At 43.6% G+C, this 25,365-nt stretch overlaps 1 protein-coding gene across 1 annotated transcript in view; it reads right to left on the bottom strand.

Moving 5' to 3' along the window:
* Positions 1-9,722, bottom strand: part of PLD5 (phospholipase D family member 5) — a 109,427-nt gene extending 99,705 nt beyond the window's left edge. The window contains exon 1 of the mRNA XM_081905824.1: positions 9,496-9,722. Within this exon, the coding sequence (XP_081761950.1) occupies positions 9,496-9,684 (189 nt within the window). The 5' untranslated portion in view covers positions 9,685-9,722. The remainder of the gene's footprint in view (positions 1-9,495) is intronic.
* Positions 9,723-25,365: the final 15,643 nt, after the last annotated feature.

The raw sequence follows: 25,365 nt of genomic DNA, 5'->3' as shown, positions 1-25,365 counted from the left end.
TTGGCATCCATCTGTCTCAAGTAGCTATGAAGTGCGCCTCTGGAGGGTGAAGTCCAAAGTGACCTCTCCAGGGCACATGCCTGGGCAGTGTGTATGAAGGTCCTGGGGTGCCCAGCCTCACTGATGTGGTCCAAAGCAGAGCAGAGTAATACATTTGGCACCATCTTGGCTACAGCAGTTGTCAGAAGGAGGTGTACAAGACACCATCCAACCCTCTTAAAGACTTCACTCTGGACTTGCCTTGCGTTTCCTCCTTATTCTTTTTTTCTCCAAAAGATGTCCTGAAAGGCAGCGGGTACAGATTTCCCTGTAAAGCTCATGCAGAGCTTGACCATTAGCCCCACTATTAGTCTTGTACACTCAATCTGCCAGAGCCTGCCTTCACAAGCAGAAGAGGCCCCTAACTCAACAAGGGTTTGAGACCCATCGGCTACCCTGACCTGGTTTAGCCAGCTAGTCTAAGACGTTCCCTGGAGTGTGGCCGTTGTCACATGCCGACAGCTTCTAGGAGTCACAAATAAGAGCTAAGAGCAGAGTGGGGACCAAAGGTGGACAAACTACCCCAGAAGTGCGTATACAGTATGTGTGTGTGCGCGTGTGTGTGCGCGTGTGTGTGCGTGCGTGCATACGCACGCATCTCACACAAATAAAGTAATATTTTCCATGAATTAGTCATATGAATAAAAATAAATTTCTGCTTCCAACATAGCCTTCCAGCACTGCAGCTTCAGTCCCAATACTGACTTTCAAGAGTGTGGTGCACCCTTCCAATGCCCCAGATTCTGAGCAGCCCAGCTGATGCCCCCTCCCCCCAGCAAGCCAGTGTCCACCAACACTCTGACACCTTCTGCTCTGACAAAAAAGTGAGTTCCTCTCAGACCCCAGTCAGCCCAGCCTGGTCTTTGCTTTCAGGAGAAGTTTCCCCTAATCCCAGAATCCTGCATAAGAAGAATGAGGGACAAAAGCATTTGAAACTTCAGAAAGTATTTCCAAATTTGACTGGTTTACTCACTCCTCTTGTCCATTAGCACCACAGCCCTTAATGTCCAATTCTACATAACCAAAGAAGAGCTTATTACAAAAAGTGAATATAGTGCTCACTCCATGACTAACTGATATTTGAGTTTCTTTGCATGGCTGCTTTGGTGAACCACCAAACTGAGAATAGCCCATAGGAAGCTACACAAGACCACTGGTACACCTAGCTCAGTACTGCATACATTTACTGGTAATGATCTTTCAGGGTTGTCTGTCCCCTTAGAGCAGGCATAGGCAAACTCAGCCCTCCAGATGTTTTGGGACTACAACTCCCATCATCCCTAGCTAACAGGACCAGTGGTCAGGGATGACCATATGCCTATGCCTGATTTAGAGAATGTGTAACCCCTTCCAGAACAGGTAACTGACCTATATCCTGGACAGTAGAGCCACTTGCTCACAGCACTTCTGTCTTCCTAAGATTCCACCTCAATTTATTGGCCCACATCTAACCCACCAGCTCCTAGACACTGATTCTGGACTTGCACAGAAACACCTGATTCAGATGTTTAAAAGAATCAGAGTTGGATGTCATAAGCATACTGATGGCACTTTGTTCCAAATATCCTAATGACCACACCCAGTGGCTTCATAAATATGTTAAACAGCATGGGAGACAAGTTGGTATCCTGCGGGACCCTATAGCTGCTGGGGGGCAGCCTCCCAATACTACATTCTGAAACTGACCCTGAATGTGTGAATGGAAGCATGTATGAACAGAAGTGTTCCCAATTTCCATCTCACTGACTTTAATCGGGCATCCAAACAACATGACCAGTCCAACAAAGTTGATGTTAAATTATCATTGCTTTGACACTGGCAATCTTTGCTTCTTCCAGTAAACTGGCATTAGTTTGCCTGTCTTCCCAAGTAATATGTGATTTTTTCCGAAGACACCGTTGATGGAATCTTTTGAGGAGCTGAAGATGGTGTTTATAAGTGGTCCATGTTTCACAAGTGTACTGTAAGGTTGGTAGTACAATAGCTTTGTAAACAAGCATTTTGCTTTCCCTGCGAATGTCCTGGTCCTCACTCTGCACTTCAGTTGGGAGAAAGCTGCACTCGCAGAGCTCAGATGATTCATTGTTGGCCCTTGTGGAAAGATAACTGCCCAGGTTGTGAAAGACATCAACATTTTCCAACGTTACACCGTTATGTTGGATTTGTGGTGCTGCAGAGGGGTTGCTTTGTGCTTATTGGTGCAGCAATTTGGTTTTTTGGATGTTGAGTGATAGGCCAATCTTTTTGTAAGCTTCTGTGAAGATATTTAGGATGGTTTGGAGGTCATCCGCTGAGTGTGCACGCACTATGTTGTCATCAGAATATTGAAGCTCTATGATACAAGTTATGCACTGATCTACACACATAAAACAAATTCATGCACAGGCGTCTTCCAAAAACCCAAACCCCAAAAGTCCCATGGCAATCGGCAAATGGTAACGGGGGCATGATTGTGAAATCTGGAAGCCCCTAGTCATGAACCGGCACATGGAAACACTGGCCTGAGAGCACTCCAGTTGGAGAACAGCCTTTACCAAAGGTGTCATGGACTTTGAAGACACCCGAACTCAGAACGCAAGGGAGAAACGTGCTAAGAGGAAGGCATGCTTGGCAAATCCACACCGTGATCAACTCCTGCCCGGGAACCAATGTCCCCATTGTGGAAGAACGTGTGGGTCCTGAATTATGGAAGACAATCTTACTCAGCTATGAGTGATCATCAAAGACGACTCTTTGCTTTCAGCCTACTCAAGTTAAAGAGCTTTCCATCTGTTCCATATATGATTTCTACCCCAGTGGGAAATTTCCCTTTGACAAAGTGTAGGATCATGGCAATGAAAATAATAAATGGAGTTGGGGTGATAAGACAACCCTGTTTAACACCTGATCCCACTGTGAATGGCTGACTTTGAGAGCCATTGTTATCCATGATTGTTGCTGTCATATGAAGGAGCCTAAGGATGTTCACAAATTTATCTGGGCAGCCGATTTTCAGAAGGATAGTCCACAGGGCATTACGATTTACAGTGTTGAAGGCCATATACAGGGGTTGGTTTTGCTCTCTTCATTTTTCTTGAAGCTGTCAAGCAGTGAAAATCATGTACACTGTCCCCCTAGAAGGTTAACAACCACTTTGGGATTCAGGAAGGGTAGCCTCTGGTATAGTTAGGAGATGATTTGCCAATATCCTTGCAAGAATTTTGCCAGCTGCAGCCAATAAAGAGACAACTCAATAGTTTCTGCAATCCGTTCAATCACCTCTTTTGAAGAGATTGATAATTTTGGCATCTCTAAAGTCTGGTGGGATCTCCTCTTTCTCCCAGACTTTTTCATTTAGCTTGTGAAGTCATTGTGTAAATCCAATTCTTCCCACTTTGAAGACTTCGGCAGGTATCCCATCAGGTCCCCCGGCTTTGTTGTTTTTCATTTGGTTAATAGCTGTACACAACTCCCCCAGATTTGAAGATCCTGCAAGCTCATCTCCAATTTGTTTTTGCGGAATTTGTGAGAGGACCTCGGCAGCTACAGTGGAGTTGTGGTTAATGAGTTGCTGGTAATGTTCTTTACAACGCAATGCAATAGCTTCTTTATCTTTTAGAAGTACTGTCTGTTGAGTGTATACCATGATTTATTGTAAAAGAGGATGCTACCAACCAAATAGTAGTTGACAAACTATTGGGTCCAGGGTGGGATTTTTCAGGAATAGTTGCTCTGTTTCTTCATTAAAGGGCACCATGCACTACTTCCCAGCATGAAGATACATTCACCACATCCTGAATCCGATGGTTACCTTTCATCAGCCAAGAAGGACAAGGAACCAGATGGCATGTAATCTGCCTCATTCCTGTAAGTTCCTTGTCCGTGTCATCAGGCCACATTAACTGAAACAGACCTCACAGAATAGAATTATATGTAGCATTGAATACCTCAACTGGATTTGAACTCAAACCAGTATCAATGTCTCCATGGAGATGAGCAACTTCCCCTTCAAAGTGCCTTGCAAAAGTCACAGCAAGCCAACAATGTCCACATCTGTATTATTGTATGGTTAGCTAAGGGAGATGATAACTGATGAGCAATCTTAACAAGCTCCACTGGATGGCTACTTGAGGATGCAATGGAGACAGTGAAATATGCTGTCTTCACTACCAATAATGCAACACAATAGGCATGATTATATGATTGGCCTCATAGTTAGATTTCTGCCATTTGCACTCTGTTCAGTTGCTACAACATCTAAAGCTCCTAGGAATACCAAGAGGCAAAATTGGCTCTGCAGCATTTGAGAATGATAATGTCAACAGCACACCTCATTTTACCATAAAATAGCAAGAGCACAGCTTTGACAGGATTGTTAGATCTAGCCACTGGAACATCCCCCAGAGAATTCAGGTATCCCTTGGAGTCCATAAGCCACCAGGTGTGGGCTGACTGAATGGGCTTCTCATCCTTATAGGGGAGGTCAGACATTGTGGGTGGAATTCAGTGTTGCTATTACATACCATTTGTGCAAGCATTTCAGCTTGCCAGATGGAACAATCCCACCTCTTGTCTTCCTACAAACTGTTCTGGGGGCTCTCTCCATCCCCCAACAACTTTGGGAGGCAGGGGGCACATGGGAGTGGAAAGGGGGGAAAGCCCCAATTGCATTAGTTAAGTCTTTGCACAAGGGTTCCACTGATAACGCTTCTTAGGTGAACCCAACTCATTAAGTCCACGGCACCTTTGGTAAAGGCTATTCTCCAACTGGAGTGCTCTCAGGCAAGTCCAGTAGTCTGATCATGGCCACAGAGTTACATAGCCTGCCCCTAATATTCAGACCACACCCTGCATCATTTGAAGCAAAGACAAATCGAGAGTATGCCCTACTCAGTGTGTCTGACTAATGACCACTTGAGACAATCCCATTGTTTTCATGGAAGCCATGAAGTCCTGAGAAGAAATGCTAGTAGTGGTCCCCGTGTGGGTATTGAGCTCACCCAGGACCACAGCCTTGGGCTTCTCCAACATCACTGTTGGACAGAGAGGCAGTTAGGAAGCAAGCAAGGTGAGCAGTACACCAACTGCAGCCCTAGTCTTTCTCTATGACTCAGCACCAGATGGTCTTGTACCTTTCGTAAATGTACAAAATGTAATGTTCTTTTATGAGCTATTAACATCTCCTTACTCATTAGTATCAAACATATCTTGAGCTCTCAAGACAGACCATGAAATTTCAAATAATGAAATAATGAACATATGTGCACAAACTTAGATAAAATTGTCCAACATATTCTAGCCATATTGAATTTACAAGTACTTTAGTTGACTATATATTGACCTCATCATTCAGTAAGTGTATTGCAAAGTACATACTGACTAGGCTAAAACCTGTCAAATCAGAAAATCATTCTTATAATCTGAAAACAATTCAGTGTGCTCTGCCCTTAGCTTACAGGCATTTTTCACAAGAAGCATATGGTTGACCAACTTGTCTCAAGTGCAATTCCAGTGAGATCAGGTAAAGGTTTTTACTTAGCTGAACTTGGATATGATATCTGAAGTATAGTGTCAATATAAATGTATCACAGACTCATTCTCTGTAATGTGCTACACAGACCCCAAAATGTGGATAATTATGAATGGTAACAACCATGTTGACACGGAGGCGCCACTCCTGTGCAAAACATAGCTATATTAGGTTTTGTCACTATTATTAAAAGCAAGAGTGGGCTACTCTTTCAGATCCAACAAGCTCCATGGCTGTTATCCATGGAGCAATGGACCATCATCAGTTTTACCATAAACACAAAGATATCATGACCCATGGTATCATAGTGGCCAGAATCAACATCAGGATTTCCTCTCAACCTTCAAGCCCTAGAGGAAAAGAAAAGGAATGCCCCAAATCCACAGTGGTCCAGGATGTACTTTGATCCAGGGACACCTATTCTTTATCTCAGCTGTAACAAGGCCAGGGTATGGGCATCAACAGCTGATGTCTCAAGTATCCCAGGTTATCTTACCTCTCCTGCCACTGTTGTGGGGAGCCTCCATTCAGCGAGTATCATCTCTGCTGCTCAAAGAGTGGTTCAATAGCTGATGACACCTCCCTTATTGGTGTCTTCATCTAACTGAAGGGAGGAGAGCCTCTTATGTAAGGAGGTAGACCCAATCAGAAGACAGGCTGTCAAATCAGAACTGAGGGGCGGGCCCTTTAAAAAGGCCACATCTGAGCCCTATAGGTATGACACCAACCCATTGCCCTCTGTCAGCTACTGCATTATATTACAGTGCATTCACAATTATAGATTACTGCACAATCCCAATTAATACAGTGGTACCTCAGGTTAAGAACTTAATTCATTCTGGAGGTCTGTTCTTAACCTGAAACTGTTCTTAACCTGAGGTACCACTTTAGCTAATGGGACCTCCTGCTGCTGCTGCCACGCAATTTCTGTTCTCATCCTGAAGCAAAGTTCTTAACCTGAGGTACCATTTCTGGGTTAGTGGAGTCTGCAGCCTGAAGCGTCTGTAACCTGAAGCGTCTGGACCCGAGGTACCACTGTACTGTACTACATCTATCTGAAAAAGGTTATAGGAAATGTTTTCACATTGCTGCAGGACCATTATGTGCTCCAAGTCTACATTTCAACCTAACCTCCCTTCTGCCAAATCAAACAAAACTACGTGGAGTTTAACTAAGGCTACAATACTTTGTATGGTTACCTGGGAGTACATTCCACTGAATAAGTACGCAGTTTAGTGCCATTGAACTCAAATGGTCACGGTATTTACACAAGCTTTATTATACAATACTGTCAAATAATTGCATTAACACCCCATATTTACTGAAATTAGTGCATTGGGAAAACTCCTAGATAAATGTGGATATGAGTGCATCTTGTATCAAAGAATTCTCCAACTCTTGTCAAAGACAGCCTGAGCATCTTCCAAAGACACTACAAGACCGTCTTACTTTCTGCATAAGTTTATACACATTTTAAAATTTTGTTTTATAAAAGTAGCTATCCATCGTCAATACAGTGGTACCTCAGATTAAGAACTTAATTCGTTCCGGAGGTCTGTTCTTAACCTGAAACTGTTCTTAACCTGAAGCACCACTTTAGCTAATGGGGCCTCCCGCTGCCACCTCACTGCCAGAGCACAATTTCTGTTCTCATCCTGAAGCAAAGTTCTTAACTTGAGGTACTATTTCTGGGTTAGCAGAGTCTGTAACCTAAAGCGTCTGTAACCTGAAGCGCCTGTAACCCGAGGTACCACTATACAGCAGTTCACAAATCCAAGTAAGTTAAATAAAACAAGTGCTGGTGTTGTGTACCAGAAATGTTTTAACGTTTTAATGAGCCTATATGGCTACTCTGGTTCTCCGTTCCCACACTGCAATTTTCTAGCTGTTTCTTTGATAGTAATCATACTGTTATGATTAGAAATAGGCAATGTTAAGATTTGCAAAATGATAGTTCACCTACACAGGTAGTTCATGTAAAAGTCTGTGGGTTGTATCCCGCTAAGCTGCACTCTGAGTAGAACCATGGAAATTAATGGACCTCACTTATATCCATTAATTTCAATAGGTCTACTTTGAGTAACTAACATAGGATGCAACACAATGTTGAGAAAACGTATATTTCTATATTCCAGATTTCAGGCAAAGCCACCAGCCATTCATTAAACTTCACATGCCACTATTGACAAGTCTTATTGAATCAAGATAGACAGGTATACTAGTAGCACAGCTGAGGGACAGTACATCCCACAGTTGATCAATCTTGACAATGCCATTTATCACCATGACTGCAACTTATATTTGGCCACAAACATGTACCTTTTTTGGGGGGGGGGGTTAATTGAACACTCAATCTTTTCCTCTAGCAATCTCACCCAAATAAATAATACTTTATAGTAATGCAGATAAGAAATTTAATACTTTTTGTAGCTTCCAGCTATTGTACTGCTGTATCTTAGCGTTTTGGATTACATCATTTGGCACTGAATCAGTTTCTAACAAAGTGTAAATAATGTGTGGGCACCTATAATGAGTCAATAGGTTTGCAAAAGACATGTTTTGATACAGGTATTTCTTTCAATGAACTTGCTTGCATTACAGTATTTTTGATGCATTTTATAAAAGCAGCATGCTTGTCTTCTATGTCACAAAGTCAGCTTCGAACTGCATGCATGTCTTCTTAAGCAAGCCTGCTGCAATGTAAAACCCAACAATGCTTCCCCAATAGCATGCAGCAAACATAATATCTGTGCCTAGAGGGGGAGAATGTAATTACGGACTTCATCTAATACTCTATTCAGATGATGCTAACCTAGGGTGCCATTCATCCAATTTCTTACTGTTACAAATTACATAAGAACAAAAGAGCCCATTGCTCTGAATCATCTGAACCACAGGAATATTTCCAAGCACCTTAAAACCCCCATAAAATATTCATTGCAGCCAGCCACAGCTTCTCCCTGGTCCCAAAACCACTTAGTTAACATGCATTGCTGCTGCAGAAATTGATGTTGGAAAGCAATCTACTTCACACTGCCTTAAAATCCCACACAGGGGATGGGGAGGGAAAGTATGCCTGGAATACAGAATGTTTGCATCTCCAAATAGGAAATAAGGAATGCAAAAAGCAAAACACAGGTATCCTAATCACCATCACATTCCAACCTGTTCTTGCTTGGAGGGGAATTCTGCAACATCATAAAAGGTACTGTAACTTCCCAGCTATGAGCTGAAGCTGTCCCATATGTACATGCATGGAGATGGAAAGGATGTGAAATTGGTCTGCAGTAGACAATAGTCCACAGAACGGGAACTAAGCATATACACGTACAGAAAACACAGGGTGACATGTTCGCAATTCAGAAGGGCTGTGATTCAGACCGTTCGAATTATTCTGATGTCCTGCTGTTCCTAAAGAGAAATGAACCTCATCTCCCACTTTTGCAGAGAAATCCTGTGCACGCTCGCTTGGCAGACAAGACAGCTCCATTGAGTTTAATGGAACTTACTTCCAAGCCATTGTGCATCACATTGTAGCCTTAGGGACCCTTCTTCCCAAGACCCCCCACATGTTGTTAAACCTATCTGGGTTTTCTAGGGCGAAGCTCCGGGTTGGGACAGATGATGCTCAGAACCAATGTTTATATATAGCTCAGTTGGGAGAGCAGGAGACTCTTAATCTCAGGGTCCTGGGTCCAAGCCCCACGTTGGGCAAAAGATTCCTGCACTGCAGGGGGTTAGACTAGATGACCCTTGGGGACCCTACAATCCTAGGATCCCATTGGACCTGTGCCATACAGAGTCCCGGGTGCAAACGGTTCACCTGGCGGAAAGCTCATGAGGTTCTGAATCCACCTGTCCATATGGGGGCAATGAGTGGCCTGCCTGGCAGGGCTGTTGGTGAGAATGAATGAGCAGGGAGGAGCAAAAGAAAAAAAGTGGCTTACATGCTCCAATTTGTCTTTCCTCCTCAGCCAGACGCTGGCACTGTAGTCCTGCTGCTTGACGGAGCTGTAGAAGTTGGAGCCCACCCGGGTGAGGCTGGGCGAGGGCTCGCGGGGTCGGCTCTTCAGCCTCATCTGCTCGAAGCCCTCGTGGCGGGACGACGAGGCGAGCCAGTCGCTCCTGCCTTCCATCTTGACATGACAAGGCAACGTCCAGGCGGCGACGGCAGAAGGAACAGGGAGGCGAAGAAGAAGAAGAACCCCCGGGAAGGCGAAGCAGCGGGGGGGGGGGGAGGCTGGGGCGGGAAACAAAGAGCCGAGGCGGAAGAGCCCACGAGACCCTCCTGAGGGAAAAGAGCGGGAAGCTCAGGGGGGGAAAGGCGCCAAAGTGCCCGCGGAGGAGGAGGAGGCGGGGTGGGGGAAGCCGCCGCCGCTTGTTGCCCCCCTGCGGGCGGCAGCCGAGAGTAGCGAGTGGCGCGCGAAACGGCTCCTTGCGGCACTGGCTGGCAGCGGGCGCCACGGGAAGGAGGGCGGGCCCAGAGAGCGCCAGGCACACATTCGCGCGCGCAGGGGGGGAGGAGGAAGAGGAGGGGGAGGAGGGAGGGGCGCACGCGGCGGCGGCAGGAAGCGAGGGGCGCGCGCCCTCTCCCACTCCATGGATGCCGCCAGACTGCAGGTTGGCGCAGTGGAAGGGCTGCGTCCCTCCCTCGCGCCTCCCCTCGCGCAGCTCCCGCCTCCGGACCAAACGCGCCGCCGCCGCCGCCGCCACCCCAGAGCAGGTTCCCGCCTTGCGCCTTATCTCGCCCGGCAGAGGCTCTTCGGGAGATAACTTGGTGCTTCCACGGGGAGAGAGGGAGGGGGAGCGAGGCGAGGAGGTGAAAAGGAGGCGGGTGAGGCTCAAAGTGCGACCCTCTCGCGTCACCTGCAGCAGCTTCCTCGGCTTTTTCCTCGCAGCTTCATCAACGCGAACTGCTCTCCTTTGCGCTGTCCACGCCGTTGGTTCTGGAAAGTTGAAAAATAACTGTTGCGAGTTTCCGCCGGCTCCGCAGCCCGGGCAATAGGCAACCCGGGAGCGACTTTTAAGAAAGGGATCGGACAGTGAAAGCTTACGGGTGTTTACTCGGGAGTAAGCCCCATGGGCTTACGCCCACATAAGTTGCAGCGTCGCTAAACGGCTTCCCAGCACATGTTTTTAAAATGTGGATGAATTTCCTAATAGGTTGAGATCGCCATCATCCAGTTAGCCGACCTCCCCAAGGGATCCGTGTGGGATCCATCCATGTCTAAATCTGAAGGCACGAGCATCCGTCCCATTTCCACTCTTCCTTACTTCCACACAACCAGTGCTAGTTTTGCATGGTGAGAGGCAAGCAGAAAACAGAGTTTAAGTGCAATTAAATAGCTGAAAGTGGGGGAAACAGTATCTGTTTAGGAATCTGATGCAGGACCGCTAGGTGTGATGCATTTCAAAGGAGCCTGCTTGTTTCCAATAGGCTCTGCTTGTAGATTTGCAAATGAAGCCAAATATGACATAGGCACTCCATGATCTGAGTGGACTCTCTTGCTAAAGAAAAACAAAACCTTCAGCATCTTCCATGGACTCCAGGAAGCCCAAATAACAGCACACGGTGGAGAGAAAAAAGATCACCTATAACACCATCTTTCTATTGCAGGTATATTTCCCATGGTGTTTGCAGCAGCATTTGCTTATAATTTCACTTCCATCTGTCTGGTTTCCTTTATCCATCTGGGAATTGCCACCATTAAATAGGTGATGAAATTTTGTCAGTATTCCCCCAGGGCAGGCTGTTTCTGTCAGGCAGAAGGTGACTGGCAGAAGCCACCTGCCCTCTGAGACTGCTGCAAGGGACTGGATGTGGGGGCAGGAACAGAGGGCATGGAGAGAAATGCAAGCAAGCAGCACAGATATTAACCAAGGTCTAATCTGGTTCATTTGAGAGGCTGGGTCAAGAAGATCCTTACATCCCACCCCCCAAAAAGGAAACTGTGCTTTTTACAGCCACGTGTCACATGAACTCAACACATGAAGTGTATTGGCTGAGGTTGATTGATGTGGGATTCTTCACCTGCTGCGATTGTGCCAGAGATGCTACTGTTCAAGATACAGAAACACTGTCAGGAAAATGGAGGCAACCTTAGGGTAGAATTGGGGCTAAAGTAGATGCCATGAGTTAGGAATGGGGAACCATTCCAGATGTTGCTGGGCCACCACTCTCATCATCCCTGACCACTAGTCACACTGGCCACATCTGCTTGCAAGCTTCACCCACTTTTTGAAAAAGAAAAGAAGTTACAGCCATTTTTAGAGATGCCCTCCCTTGTTCTCCCTGTAGAAAACAGAACTTTGTTTTTAACAGATGTAATTTGGTCCTAAATAACAAGCTGAACTGGAAAGATTCAGAGTACAGTAGTTCCAAAACAGATTAGTCTTCTTCCCAGAGCCACAGATACAAGTCAAATATTGTGGTCAGTGCATACCTTTAGAACATGTAGCAAAAAAGAAAGAAAGAAAGTCACCAGCAGTAGCTATTTACACATCTTTTGTGGCCAAAATATGACTACTTAAGATTTAGGAATTAAACTGAAGGATGATCGCAAAATGTATGACATGAAGAATAATTGAAAAGCTTTTTTAAAAAACAGGAAGATGAAGTAATGGCATGATGGCAACAGAGCTGGCCATATTAATTAACATGCTTGCTTGCTTGCTTACTAGATTTGTATAAGGCTGCCCAATAGCATTGTTCTGTGGTAGCTCACAGTCATAAAATTATAAAGGTAAAGGTAAAGGGATCCCTGACCATTAGGTTCAGTCGCAGACGACTCTGGGGTTGCGGTGCTCATCTCGCTTTACTGGCCCAGGGAGCGGGCGTACAGCTTCCGGGTCATGTGGCCAGCATGACTAAGCCGCTTCTGGCTAACCAGAGCAGTGCACGGAAACACCGTTTACCTTCCTGCCAGAGTGGTACCTATTTATCTACTTGAACTTTGTGCTTTCGAACTGCTAGGTTGGCAGGAGCTGGGACCGAGCAACGGGAGCTCACCCCATCGCTGGGATTCAAACCACTGACCTTCTGATCGGCAAGCCCTAGGCTCTGTAGTTTAACCCACAGCGCCACCCACATCCCTCATAAAATGATAAAATACAATTAAAATTCAAAAAATACTACTGCTACTACTGTATAGTAAAACAACAACTTGCAAGATTAAATAAGAGTGAATACATTCATATCACACACACACAGAGAGATTACACAAACAGTAGTTCAAAGCAGTAAATCATCATTTCATACAAAGGGGAATAAAGATGTCTTAATGAGACCCAGGATTAAAGAAACAAGACACAAGTCACAGGTTGAACTAGGGCCACATTTTATTTAAAATATATGCAGGGGGGAATGAGAAGAGCAGGAAGCTAATGTAACTTCAACATTGGGTGAGCAAAACCCTGTCCATTTCAAGGGGCATGACAAGTCATAGCCTCAAAGCCTGGGCCCCACATTATGGTGAGTAAGGAGACCTCCCTACCTCAGCCCCTCCTGGGATCCACAGCTTCAGGCAGCTGTGAGCCTCAAGAATGTTCCATATACAGGCCAAGGACCCCACAATCCAGAGCAGCTGGCTTCCAGAAACACCCTTCACCCTCAAAGGGTGACCACCTTTTACCTTATCTAACCTTAATATTTCCCGCACCTCTCTGCCAACCATGTGGCCAACTTAACCATGCAACCAAATCAACTTATTTAACAGCACTGCCCCCTAAACACCAACATCCCTGAAACCAGCACAGGTGCGGGAGGACCCTGTTTGCTAAGGTGCAGGCAGGCAAAGAATCCCCACTTAGCCCTGAAGTGACTGGTGATCCTACATTGGAACAAAGAACAAATTGGGTAGGTGTGGAAAGATGGCTGGAGAGGTCATTAGAGGCATGGTCAAGGAATATTAGACCTGCAACCACACTCTCCAGATGCCAGTGCTGGGGTGTATGTATGCATGCACCAAGCAGCCCAGTTTCCCCCTATTCTGGGCTGGCCACAACAACACTCCCAGATGCAGTGTTGCATGCCTGATGTGAGTAGACTTGCAGCTCATGAGACTGGACAACAGGTCTCAGGAATAACAGCTGTCTACTTCTTACCTATGGCATGCAACACTGCATCTGGGATAGGTTGATAGGTTTGGATTTCCCAAAATGGGGAAAGTAAGGCCATGGGCTTAATTTGACCCACAAGGCCAGAGGTTCCCTACAAACTAACTAGACCAAGTTTGCTTCTGATTGAACTTGGCAAATCTTGCCCTGCTGTTATTTCTCTTAGGTACTGGCATCAAAACTCTGAGAAAAAAATTCCTCACATTTTGATGAAAGAAAACATGTTTATTAGATCATTTATTTTTTATTTTCCATTCCAGCCTGAAAGCCGAGGGTGATATTAATTTCAAAATGAAGATTGCACAAATAAGAGCATTAGAGGACAACATGGGGGTATAATTTGGAATATAATTAGAAGCACAATTCTATCGTCTACATTTTATTTCTTAATAGAATACCTTGAGGGCTATTTTGTATATTAATGGGTAATAAAGATTGTCAAAAAGATCTCCTTTGGGGGGGGGGAATCTGTTCATTATCCCAGATAGTGGAAACCACAGCTAACATAGTGGAGAAAACCTGGACTGCTAGTGAAAGCATTCAGAACTAAGCTTTATTACTTTAGTGATTAAATACTAAAGTGGCTTTCACATACCAATAGATAAGTACTCCAGAGAACAGGAGTGAGATAAAGGATGCCTTATAATAAGGGAAAAGAAAGGCTGAATTATAAAATCTGTACAGTATTTAGACTGCAAAATTCCCCCCCCCCTTTATTTAGTTGTGTGGTTTCCTACAAGACAAGCAAATCTTCAAGTCATTTGTTTGCTTCCATGATGTGCTTGGTAGTCTAGCCACTGGACACATTAGCCGAAGTTTATCAGGTTTCATTCTGAACCCCAGGCACTTTCATGGAAGGCATATGCACATATTGCTATAGTTTGAAGCTATGACTCATCCAGTCCAATTGACTTTAATGATAGAGAAGCACCTTTGCTCAGAGCACAACGCCTCCCAAGGGGTAACCCTCAAAACCCTCAACTCATGAAGCCGTTAAGCAGCTTATTATGCTTATCCATGCCTTGGAGATGCAAGGATTTCTTCTGGTGCCTGATAACATCAATACTCATTTGATTCAGGCAAAGATGTTGGCTACCATGTGATACCGAGGTGTGCTTTAGTGCCTGGAAAACCAGAGCTCCTTTATTTTACTTATTGCATTTACTTTCTACTAATGCTCTCCAAGACAGCTTATAGACAAATTAAAAACAATGCAACTCAGGATGAAACAGATCCTGCCTTCATGACTCCTCAAAAAGATGGCATAGCTCAGGGATGGGTGACCTCAGGCCCCAGGGCCAGATATGATCCTTCAGGTCCTTGGGATTTTCCATAGTGACACCACCTGTCCCCAGACAACACTCTTCACTAGTCTCAGTTATCAGCCTCCTTGGCTGTTCTTACCATGGTGGAATATGTCTTTGATCTCTGGCCCTGCCCACCACTGGTATGTTGTCTCCAGAAGATTTCCAAGAAGGGAGTGAGGCCCTTGGGCTGATAAAGGTTCCCACCCTTGATGTAACTCAGTGAATACTCGTAAGTAATCTTAGGTAGAATATCTCCAGGTTTAACAGTTAAGGAGGCTACATCCTTCTGGCTCCTCAAGAAGATGATAGAACTCTTGCATTTCTCTATCACCCTTGGGTAGCATCCTTTATGCACGACTAGAAGAACTAAGCATTCTGCATTATACATAGGGAATATGATGAATAGATACCCGAGCTGAAATCATGATCTGACTTTCAGTAATCTTTTCTGTATTCTGGTGGATACGTATGCTCTTAAACCATACACAGAGACTAATTCCAAAGAGCTAATGCGCTACATCAGATGTCCTCTTGAATGTCTTGCTGGCTTACACTAGTGGAGCCATATATTATTTTAAATATTAATGCAAGGATCATTTCTTCCAACATAATTAAACTTGTGTAAAAGCTTAGCCAACAAGATTTTATCTACTGCAATACAGTACAGTGGTACCTCAGGTTACAGACGCTTCAGGTTACAGACGCTTCAGGCTACAGACTCCGCTAACCCAGAAATAGTACCTTGGGTTAAGAACTTTGCTTCAGGATGAGAACAGAAATTGCGCAGTGGCGGCACGGCAGCAGCGGGAGGCCCCATTAGCTAAAGTGGTACCTCAGGTTAAGAACAGTTTCACGTTCAGAACGGACCTCCAGAATGAATTAACTTCTTAACACGAGGTACCATTGTACTCATTGTCCTGAACCCTGGCCTACCTGGCAGCAAGTCAATATATCAAGTCCCCCAGTCCAAGGTCAATCCACATGTCCAAAGTCCAAACCAAAGCACAGAAATCATGGAGCACCCAAGCTGAGATCCATCAACATCAGGCATAGGCAAACTCGGCCCTTCAGATGTTTTGGGACTACAATTCCCATCATCCCTGACCACTGGTCCTGTTAGCTAGGAATCATGGGAGTTGTAGGCCAAAAAACATCTGGAGGGCTGAGTTTGCCTATGCCAGATCAACATGGGCTGTTGAGCAGACACAGCACCTCAGCTCTGCCTCCCTTTTGTACTTTGTATGCTGATTGCAGCATCTGGGCTTGATGAGGCAGGTGACCCTCACCTGTCCTCAGCCTAATTCAGCTGAGAAATCACACTCCTCCTCCCAGAGCTAGTGAGCCCCCCTGGCCTGCTAGGGAGCTGGGCTGTGGGCCCTTGCCTGCCTCTATCTCCTGGAGCACTTCGCCTGCTGCTCCCTATGCCTCAGAGCCGCCATTTTCATGGAGACAGTTAGGAAACGCTATCATATTGTAAGATGTTCAATAATGTTTTCTTGACAGCTGACCACTAAATGTGACAAAGTTTATGAACCTTTTTGCACTATCAAATTCTGCAAGGACAAATTATCTTGTCACTGATACTTTTGCAATGAATATCAACAGACACATTTATGTGCTCTTTCTCTTACACAGCAATCATTTGACTGTGTTTATATTTACATAAATATTATTTGGCAGTGCCGCAGTAGTGTTCATTTTATTTTCTTGCAGCATACACTGTGCTGGGAGTGAACTAGATCATGCATACATAAAAAAACTCAGCCTAGCATGAAGGCTTATCCAATTCCCATGAAAATCAATCAGTTCAACAGCAGGTCGCTTTTATCTGTTCTTTGTAAAGTTGGGTGAAATTATTGCTATTTCTTTTATGCCAGTTTTCAATACGATTCTGCACCTGAGTTCACCAGCTTTTTCTGCAGCTCTGCCCAGGGGATCATGCCAGCAAATTCCCTCTTGCACTTGGTGCCATTAATGTGGAATGCTTATCATGCTTCTGAGCATAATTTATATGGCTGTGGAAACACACTCACCCTAAATTGCCCTATGCCACTCCATCATCCTAAAACAAAGCCTTGTTGCATTTTCTGCAAAGCAACCTAAAGAATATTGCCTTCTGTTCTCACCAGTATTTCATTCAATCCAAAGTCTAAAGGCCTGCCTTCTGAGAAAGGCTGAAGACTATGCCTTGGGTTTTGAATCTGCATATAGTGTTGGGCTGACAAACGTTCTGCCTGAGCCATACAACCACAACTGGTGCTGCCATTTTTTTCAGCTGGTAGTGGGAAGAGCAGGGGAAATATCTCCAATATGGCCCCAGACATTCACATTATGTTCAGCTTTCCTAGAATGGTTGCTCTTGGACAGCAGTCTCCTGTCCAAAGAGGTATCTCCCTAGAGCAGGGATAACTAGTATAGCACCCTCCAGCTTTCATTGGACCACAGCTCGTATCATTCCAGACCATTGGCATCGCTGACTGGGGCTGATGGGAGCTGTAGCCATTCAATAGCATATGGAGGGCACCACATTGCTCACCCCTGCTCTAGAGTAACTGCCTTAGGAAGCCGTGCTCAACATTTGTGCCCAGCAACAACTTCTTACTTTAAAAAAAATGCAACACTGTATGTATATATTGCTTTTCCACACAATGAAATTTTGTACACAATTTCCTCACGCTGCCTTCCAACTTCCACTGGAGGTGGAGTAGGCGAATTAGGTGAATCTTTCAAACAGAAAAACCCTGATGCCAGTCCTGAGTAGTTAGAGACATGAAATGAACAAAGACCATCACATTGCTTTGTTTGATTTTATGTTATTTTCCCCACTTCTGGCTGTTCTGTTAGAAATGCAGGTTGCACTTAGCATATCAATGGTGTTTATTTTTATGTAGGACATTTCTTATTTTTCAGAACCTGTTTACAGTTTTCTTCAATCAGAGAGTCCACATTTTCAAGATAAAGGATGAACTCTGCTCTCTCTAGCAATCCTGAGTAGCAGCTGTTGTCAGCTCATTCTCTCTGTGAACTCTTATTTATTTCTTAATCTTGACAGTCGGAAAGCCTTCACTCATGTGTACCCTATTTTACTGTTCCATATAGTTCAGAGCACCAGTCTCTTGCCAGCCATCAATATTCATGTTCACTTTTTAAAACGAAGGCTGGGGAGGTTTTTTAAAAAAAGGAATATAATGATAATTATATGTTATGCTTTTATTGCAAAGTTCTAATAAACAACAGGTTAAAATGTGGGACGTGGGTGGTGCTGTGGGTTAAACCACAGAGCCTAGGACTTGCCGATCAGAAGGTCGGTGGTTCGAATCCCCGCGACGGGGTGAGCTCCCGTTGCTCGGTCTCTGCTCTTGCCAACCTAGCAGTTCGAAAGCATGTCAAAGTGCCAGTAGATAAATAGGTAAGGAAGGAAGGTAAACGGCAGGAAGGTAAACGGCGTTTCCGTGCGCTGCTCTGGTTCGCCAGAAGCAGCTTAGTCATGCTGGCCACATGACCTGGAAGTTGTACGCCGGCTCCCTTGGCCAATAAAGTGAGATGAGTGCTGTAACCCCAGAGTCGGTCACGACTGGACCTAATGGTCAGGGGTCCCTTTACCTTTAAAATTTATTTATTTAATTTCAATCATCTCATTTCCTCCCAAAAGAGCCCAATGCAGCAGTCAACAAGGGAGAAAAAAGACAATTAAACTTAAAATAAAACATTTAAAAACATTAAGAAACACTCCAGACTACCAAATAATTTAGGGTTGTAGCCAACTCAGTGCTGCTTAGAGCAGATCCATTGAAATTAATGAGCCTAGGTCCGCCATGTTCATTAATTTCATTGGGTCTATTCTAAGCAGAGCTAGCACTGGATATAGCCATTAGTTTCTCTACAATCTGCTCTCATTATGAAAATATGTCAGTTATATAGGAAAAGTCCAGCTATCTGAATACCAAAGGGCATTATTAAAAGGGTGGGCGAAGAGAGGTATAAGCCACAGGAATTTTGTGCCAGGCCACAGATCTGCTGCTAAATTACCAAATTAAACTCTGCTTACAGGGCAAGTAGACATCCTGCCAAGAAAGTGGCAAAAGCTACCTACTTTCTCATAATTAGCCTAGGGGAGGATGATGGTGGTAAAGCTTCTTGCATCATTACGGACCAGTCACTCCCTTGCAGCCTAACCCACTTCATAGGGTTGCTGTGAGGAGAGGGGAAAGGCACAAGGCACATGGGGAAACATGTTGGCACCGTTTCCCAGGGTTAACCCTGAGAGCAAGAACCAGCAATTGTCCCCCACACTGAAGCCAGTCCAGATCTGCACCTATACACATAAATTAGCATATGCAAATATTTTGCAAATTTGTGTCTTGTGCCTGTGCCCCAAGTCTTCCAAGTATCTAGCAGCATGGCTGCTGAATACCATATCCCTAATTATTATCTCCCTGTCTAGAATTCTAGTCTAATAGAATTTGAATTTATTATAAAGAGCATTGGGAAACCAGAGAGCCAGCCTACACAGAAAACAAAGTGGTAGACAGTGTTGAGTGCATTTTTCAGAATGCGATAGTAAATTCGTATATTTTTTGTTCTCATACAAACATTTAAAAGCCACCATCTCCATCTTTGTGTGTTGTAAACCAGATACGTGCAGCCATGCTTCAACTTTGTGCTTATCAATGATGTGCAGTTAATTACATTTTGGAGGGGGGAGCAAGGAGAGCATTCAAAAATATGACCAAACTACCCCTATTGAAAATGCTACGTTCCAGAATACTGCCACCTCAATATAAAATACAGAATGGCTATCAAAGACAAATGTAACCAATGAAACCATTTCTGATCCAAAAAGAAATGTGCTCTCCTCTTACACCTGTATATCTCTAGGTGAACACTCATAGGATTAAGAGAGCTATGTTTCAATAGAGTGAGTCAAGGCAAGATCACTTTGGGCCATACATTTGATATAAATCTTCAGCAAGCTGCCTGTCTAAGATAGTAAATGTCTTCGGCTTGCATGAAAAGCACATCCCTAAGTTGGCTGTTTCTGTCTCACTTTTTTGTTTTTTGTTTTTAAAAAAATGCTGGTGTTATCTGATTAGTTCAGCTAAGTGCAATAGACAGAATGCAGATGAGATCATCCAAGCACCTTCATCTTCACCATTTGATGGTGTTTTTCCACATCCACGCTGATTCTCTGCCAAAAATTCTGATGAAAGAATCAAACAAATAATTAGCCAAGCTGCCACAAACATCATAGACCCTTTGGAAAAACAATCCCCATTATGATCAGTAATGAATTTATCCTGAATCGCAAAGCCCTCCTGCAACTGGCCTCAGTAATGTACAGTGGTACCTCGGGTTACATATGCTTCAGGTTACATATGCTTCAGGTTACAGACTCTGCTAACCCAGAAATAGTACCTTGGGTTAAGAACTTTGCTTCAGGATGAGAACAGAAATCGTGCTTTGGTGGCGCGGCGGCAGCAGGAGGCCCCATTAGCTAAAGCGGTGCTTCAGGTTAAGAACAGTTTCAGGTTAAGAACGGACCTTCGGAACGAATTAAGTACTTAACCCGAGTTACCACTGTAACTGCTTGGGTCCTAAGATAAACTAACTTGGGGATTGTGGCAGAGCTGCGTTCTCTAAGCAGGAGGTTCCCAAGTCAGCTATTGACAGTTCTCCCAAGGAAACTGTTTTCCTGAACAATGTGGGATAGAATGAGCGGGACTACTGGTGTCATGATCCATGCAAGAGGATGAGATTCAGCTGCTGATAATATTGATCTAAATGGACAGTCTGACAGCTTCCTATTTTCCTAAGCCCAAGGACATATGATTGCTGCTGCTGTGTTTTAAATGCTGAAGCGCATTAGGATGGGAAACTTCCTTGGACCCCCATGTAAGTTACTCTGACTATAAATTTAAGGAAGTGAAATAGTAATGCTTAGTATTAGCCTAGATTATGCATCATCTCAAAATAAATTATAAACTTATCAAACTTTTATTAGGCTTGACATAAACTAATTGTTCCCACTGACAAAATGCCAAGCTGAATAATTTTTCCTGACAAGTTTCAATTCTATTGTTTGTTATGCACTGACTCCTCTACTGAAGTGTCTGTGCTCTTTACATACTCCCATGGACATAAGCAAAGTGTAGAGCCCAAACACTTGCTTCCTTTCCCCATTTTAATTCAAATTTATGGGTCAGTGAGTGATGACAAACATCTAGACAATCCCTTCTTTCCCTTTTGGGTCCTGTTCATTTATACGAAATTTCATTACCACTCAAAACCTGACCAAGTTTCATTCATTGTGGAGTAAAGAATGATTTTAATAGTAACCAACAGTTTGAATGGACATTAAAAAAAAAAAGAACATCTATCAACAAAGTCGATGTAAACAATGAAGTTTTCTTAAGTCTTGTTCAGCTAAACTCCTGCTCTATTTTTCATGCTCAATAATTCTAAGTTGTTTGACAGATTCAATAAATGCGGCTGCTTCCTATTGATTTAGAAGGGGAAAGGATCTGGAAAAGTCATATTACTCTATTTTGTCTTTGTGTGTCAGGTGAAATCCTGGTGGCTTGTTCCACAAATCTTTGGCTACAATATGTCTTTGAAGTACAATGAAAGATGGATACTCATCTAGGCCTGCTGATGCCATCTGTACACATGCAGAACATTTACAGAAATAACTTAGTGCTTGAACAGAAAGGAGCATCAGAGCTTAAAAGGCTTTTGGTGAGCCTGTTTCTGGTAGTAAAAAACCAGAAAGCTGGTGTCCAACACTGACTGTAATAATTTATGTGCAACTTGCTCTTTACAGGAATTTGGCAAAATGGTGGATAAGAACATGACAAGTGCAGAAAGGAGGACAGGAAGAACCTTCTTATCTCATCAGCACTTAATTAATATTCCCGTCATTTTTTACCTAGGCAGAACAGAGCAGCTTATTGTCTCTTTCCCCTCCAATTAAACTGTTCTTTCTTTTAACCATTCAAAACCCAGGTAACAGTACTGTTAGTATTCTTAGTAATTACGAATGTTAACAAAACAATTTTAATGAGATACATTTTCAAACACAGATTTATTAGTTGTCTGTCTGGAAATGTTTCTGCCTGGAGTTATATCGATCCTGAACCATGTTTCATGGGTTTTGCAATTTTTTGTTTTTTCCATTCCTCATTATAATGTTCGGTGTTGTTGTTTTTCTATACTCTTTTAGATTAACATGCAACCATGGTGCTCCATTTTTGTCATCATAATTAAAATAATCATGGATGAAAGTTTTATCATTATAAGCATTCCTAATATAGTTAGAATTTCATTCTGGAATGTTAAAAAGGGCAGTGGAGAAGCTACTACTGGTTTTGCTCCCACTGGTGGTAGCCAATGTAGGGCCCTGGAACAGGGTGTTAAGAAAGCAGGGAGGAGGAAAAGCAGAGTCAGCAATGAATCAGCCAGATCCAAAACCAATCCAAATGCTATTCTCTTGAGTGTTCATTATTCAATGATATTTATTAACGGGCAATGCGTATCACCTTTTAAAAGCTTCTTTCTTCTCTTCAAATGCACATTAAATATTATGGTATGCCTGGAAACAAAAAGCAGAAAATGAATTCCCCTTCATTCTCCCCATTCTGCTCTAATTCTTAAAGCACTTAGCAAGTACTGATCATTAAATTTTCACAACACAGCTCTGTTTCATCTACTTTGCCTGCATCTACTGTCAACCCTTTCAGCTTGTCAGGCAACACTTTCAAGTTTTCCTAAAAGGTGTGCTCATTTTCTCATTCTTGGAAATATTGCACTTATTCTGTCAGCTGGATCTTTCTGTAAGAGCCTTGACAGATGTTCAGAAAGACTGTCCTTACTAACAAAACCTGTGATGGTTCTGTTGTTGATAAGCAGTATCCAGTGCACAGCGGAATGATGAGAGGTATGAGCCAACATGCTCTATACTACTTTATTTACAGTTCAAAGCTGGTAAGTTACAGAAAAACATTTTCCCTCTGCCGGAGCAGAGAAAGCGTCATCTCTCCTCTAAAGCACGGAGAGAATCACTCAAAAGTGAAACTGCAAAGAACAGTGAAAAACAGGAAACCAGTGTACGTCACATCCAGTCTCCCATTCCCGTGGGAAAACCTCCAACAGTACAGACTGTGTGGAATGTAAACACCTGTCTCGTGACAAGCACTTCTGCTGCTCAGTGAGGGAAGCAGAAACCAACATCCTCCCCCTTTCTGTGAACATCACTGGGCAGCGTGTTCGTACAATATCAGTACAAACCCAACTTCTGCACATAGGTACAGTGTTGATCCCTTGATACAATCTTGGACAATACATCAGCAGGAATTTCATTACCTGGCATATAGGACACCGTTACGAGTCCCTTCTGAATACGTTCCCTAGCATGTTGCACCTTCAATTGCAAGTGCTTCGTGCTTTGCTTACAACCTTCAGAATTCAGCAAAGCCAAACATGCTTTGTTGTCTTGGTAAACCTGGATTGGACATTTGACAGGAATTTTCATGTCTTTGCACAATTGTAACAACCATTCACAATCTTTAAGTGAATAAGACAGTGCATTCAGTTCAGCTTCACAAGTACTTAAGCTAACTGTTGTTTGCTTCTTGCATGACCAATCAAATAGACCCTGATTGTACTTATAGCAAACTCCAGACGTACTTTTCCTGTCTGTAGTGTCACTTCCAAAACTTGCATCTGCAAATATCTCAAGACCACCAGACTTCTGATTGTTAAATCTCAGTCTGTAATGCATAGTGCCTTTCAAATACCGCGCTATGCGTTTCAGAGCTTTCCAATCCTTAACAGTAGGATTGTTGACTTGTCTGCTTAGCAAATTACAGCTAACAGCAATGTCTGGTCTTGAACATCTGGCAATGAAGTTTAGCTTGCCTAGCACACTTCTGTACAGTGTAGTGTCAGAAAATGCTTCTTCAGTGTCATCTACCTGATAACCTGTTGTCATCGGAGTGTCCACAGGGTTAGCATCCATCAGGTTTAGTTTGCTTAACACATCAGCAATTTTCCGTGACTGGTGTACTAGAATGCTACCATCTTGATCTCTCTCTATTTCCAGAGATAGGTAGTTGTTTACCTCACCAAGATCTTTCATGTCAAAGTGCTCTTTCAGTTGAGCTAGGGCGTTATTGTACATTGTGACATCTTTCCAAAAGAATAAAAGATCATCAACATAAAACAAACAATACAGTTTCTTTTGCCCCTCCTCTTTGACAAATACACATGGATCAGCTTTCCCTTGCTTAAAACCTAGAGAAAACAATACTTCAGTGAGTTTTGTGTGCCAACACCGTGCACTTTGTTTGAGACCATAAATTGACTTTTTCAGAGCACAAACAAATCCCTGTTTTACCTGTACGCCATCAGGTGGAAGCATATAAAGTGATTCATTTAGAGATCCGTACAGAAAAGCTGTATTCACATCATGGTGACTAATGTGTAGATTTTCCTCTGCAGCTAGCTTGAGCATAAGCCTAATGCTCTCATACCTCACTGTAGGTGAGTAGGTCTCGTGATAGTCTTCACCTGGTACCTGTGCAAATCCTCTGGCTACCAATCTGGCTTTGTGTCTGACTATCTTGCCATTTTGATCAGTCTTCGCTTTGAAGACCCATTTGCTTCCAAGCAGTTTCATTCCTGGAACTACTGGAACTAGCTCCCATGTTTTGTTCCTTTCCAAGGAATCAAGCTCAGCCTTCATGGCATTTAACCATGGCTCAGCTTCCTTTGAATCCAAATCCTGGATTTCTTGGAAACTTGAAGGTTCAAAAACCTTCTTGGAGCTTTTAACAGCTGTTACTGCTATCTTAGCAAACTCATCAGCAAATCTCTTTGGAGGTCTGCCTTTTGTGGCTCTCTGTGACCTACGAATTAGCCTTAGGTCTTCAACACTCTCCTTTTCCTTCTTAGGAGAAAAGTGACCTATTGTGAACAATGGTTCTTCCAATTCCTGATCAGAGCTTTCAGAGGGTCGCATAGAGGCTTTCGCACTCTTGAAATCCTCTGAATCATCTGATTCAGTTTCAGTTTCAGAATCAGAACCTTCATCAGTGGGTGTGGGTTGTTGTGGTTGCTTTTGACTATCCTCAGTCTCATCACTGTCATCAGGATAACATTGGAAAATTCCCACATTCTCCCCCCACTTGGCATTGTACTCAACACTTCTTGTGAGCTTAATTTCCTTAGAGTCAGTCATCATTATTCTGTAAGACCCTTTCTGATAACCTAGAAAGATACCATGCAATCCACGCTTGTCTAACTTGGAGTTTTGTGGTGAGTGAACCCACATGTCCGAACCAAAAATTTTCATGTGTTTGATGTATGGCTTCTTGCCAAACATCTTCTCATAGGGGGTGC

The sequence above is a fragment of the Podarcis melisellensis genome, assembly GCF_964234715.1.
Source record: "Podarcis melisellensis genome assembly, chromosome: 3".
In the NCBI taxonomy this organism is placed as follows: Eukaryota; Metazoa; Chordata; class Lepidosauria; order Squamata; family Lacertidae; genus Podarcis; species Podarcis melisellensis.
The sequence above is the reverse complement of the archived record's forward strand: the minus strand, read 5'-3'. Positions and strand labels throughout refer to the sequence as shown.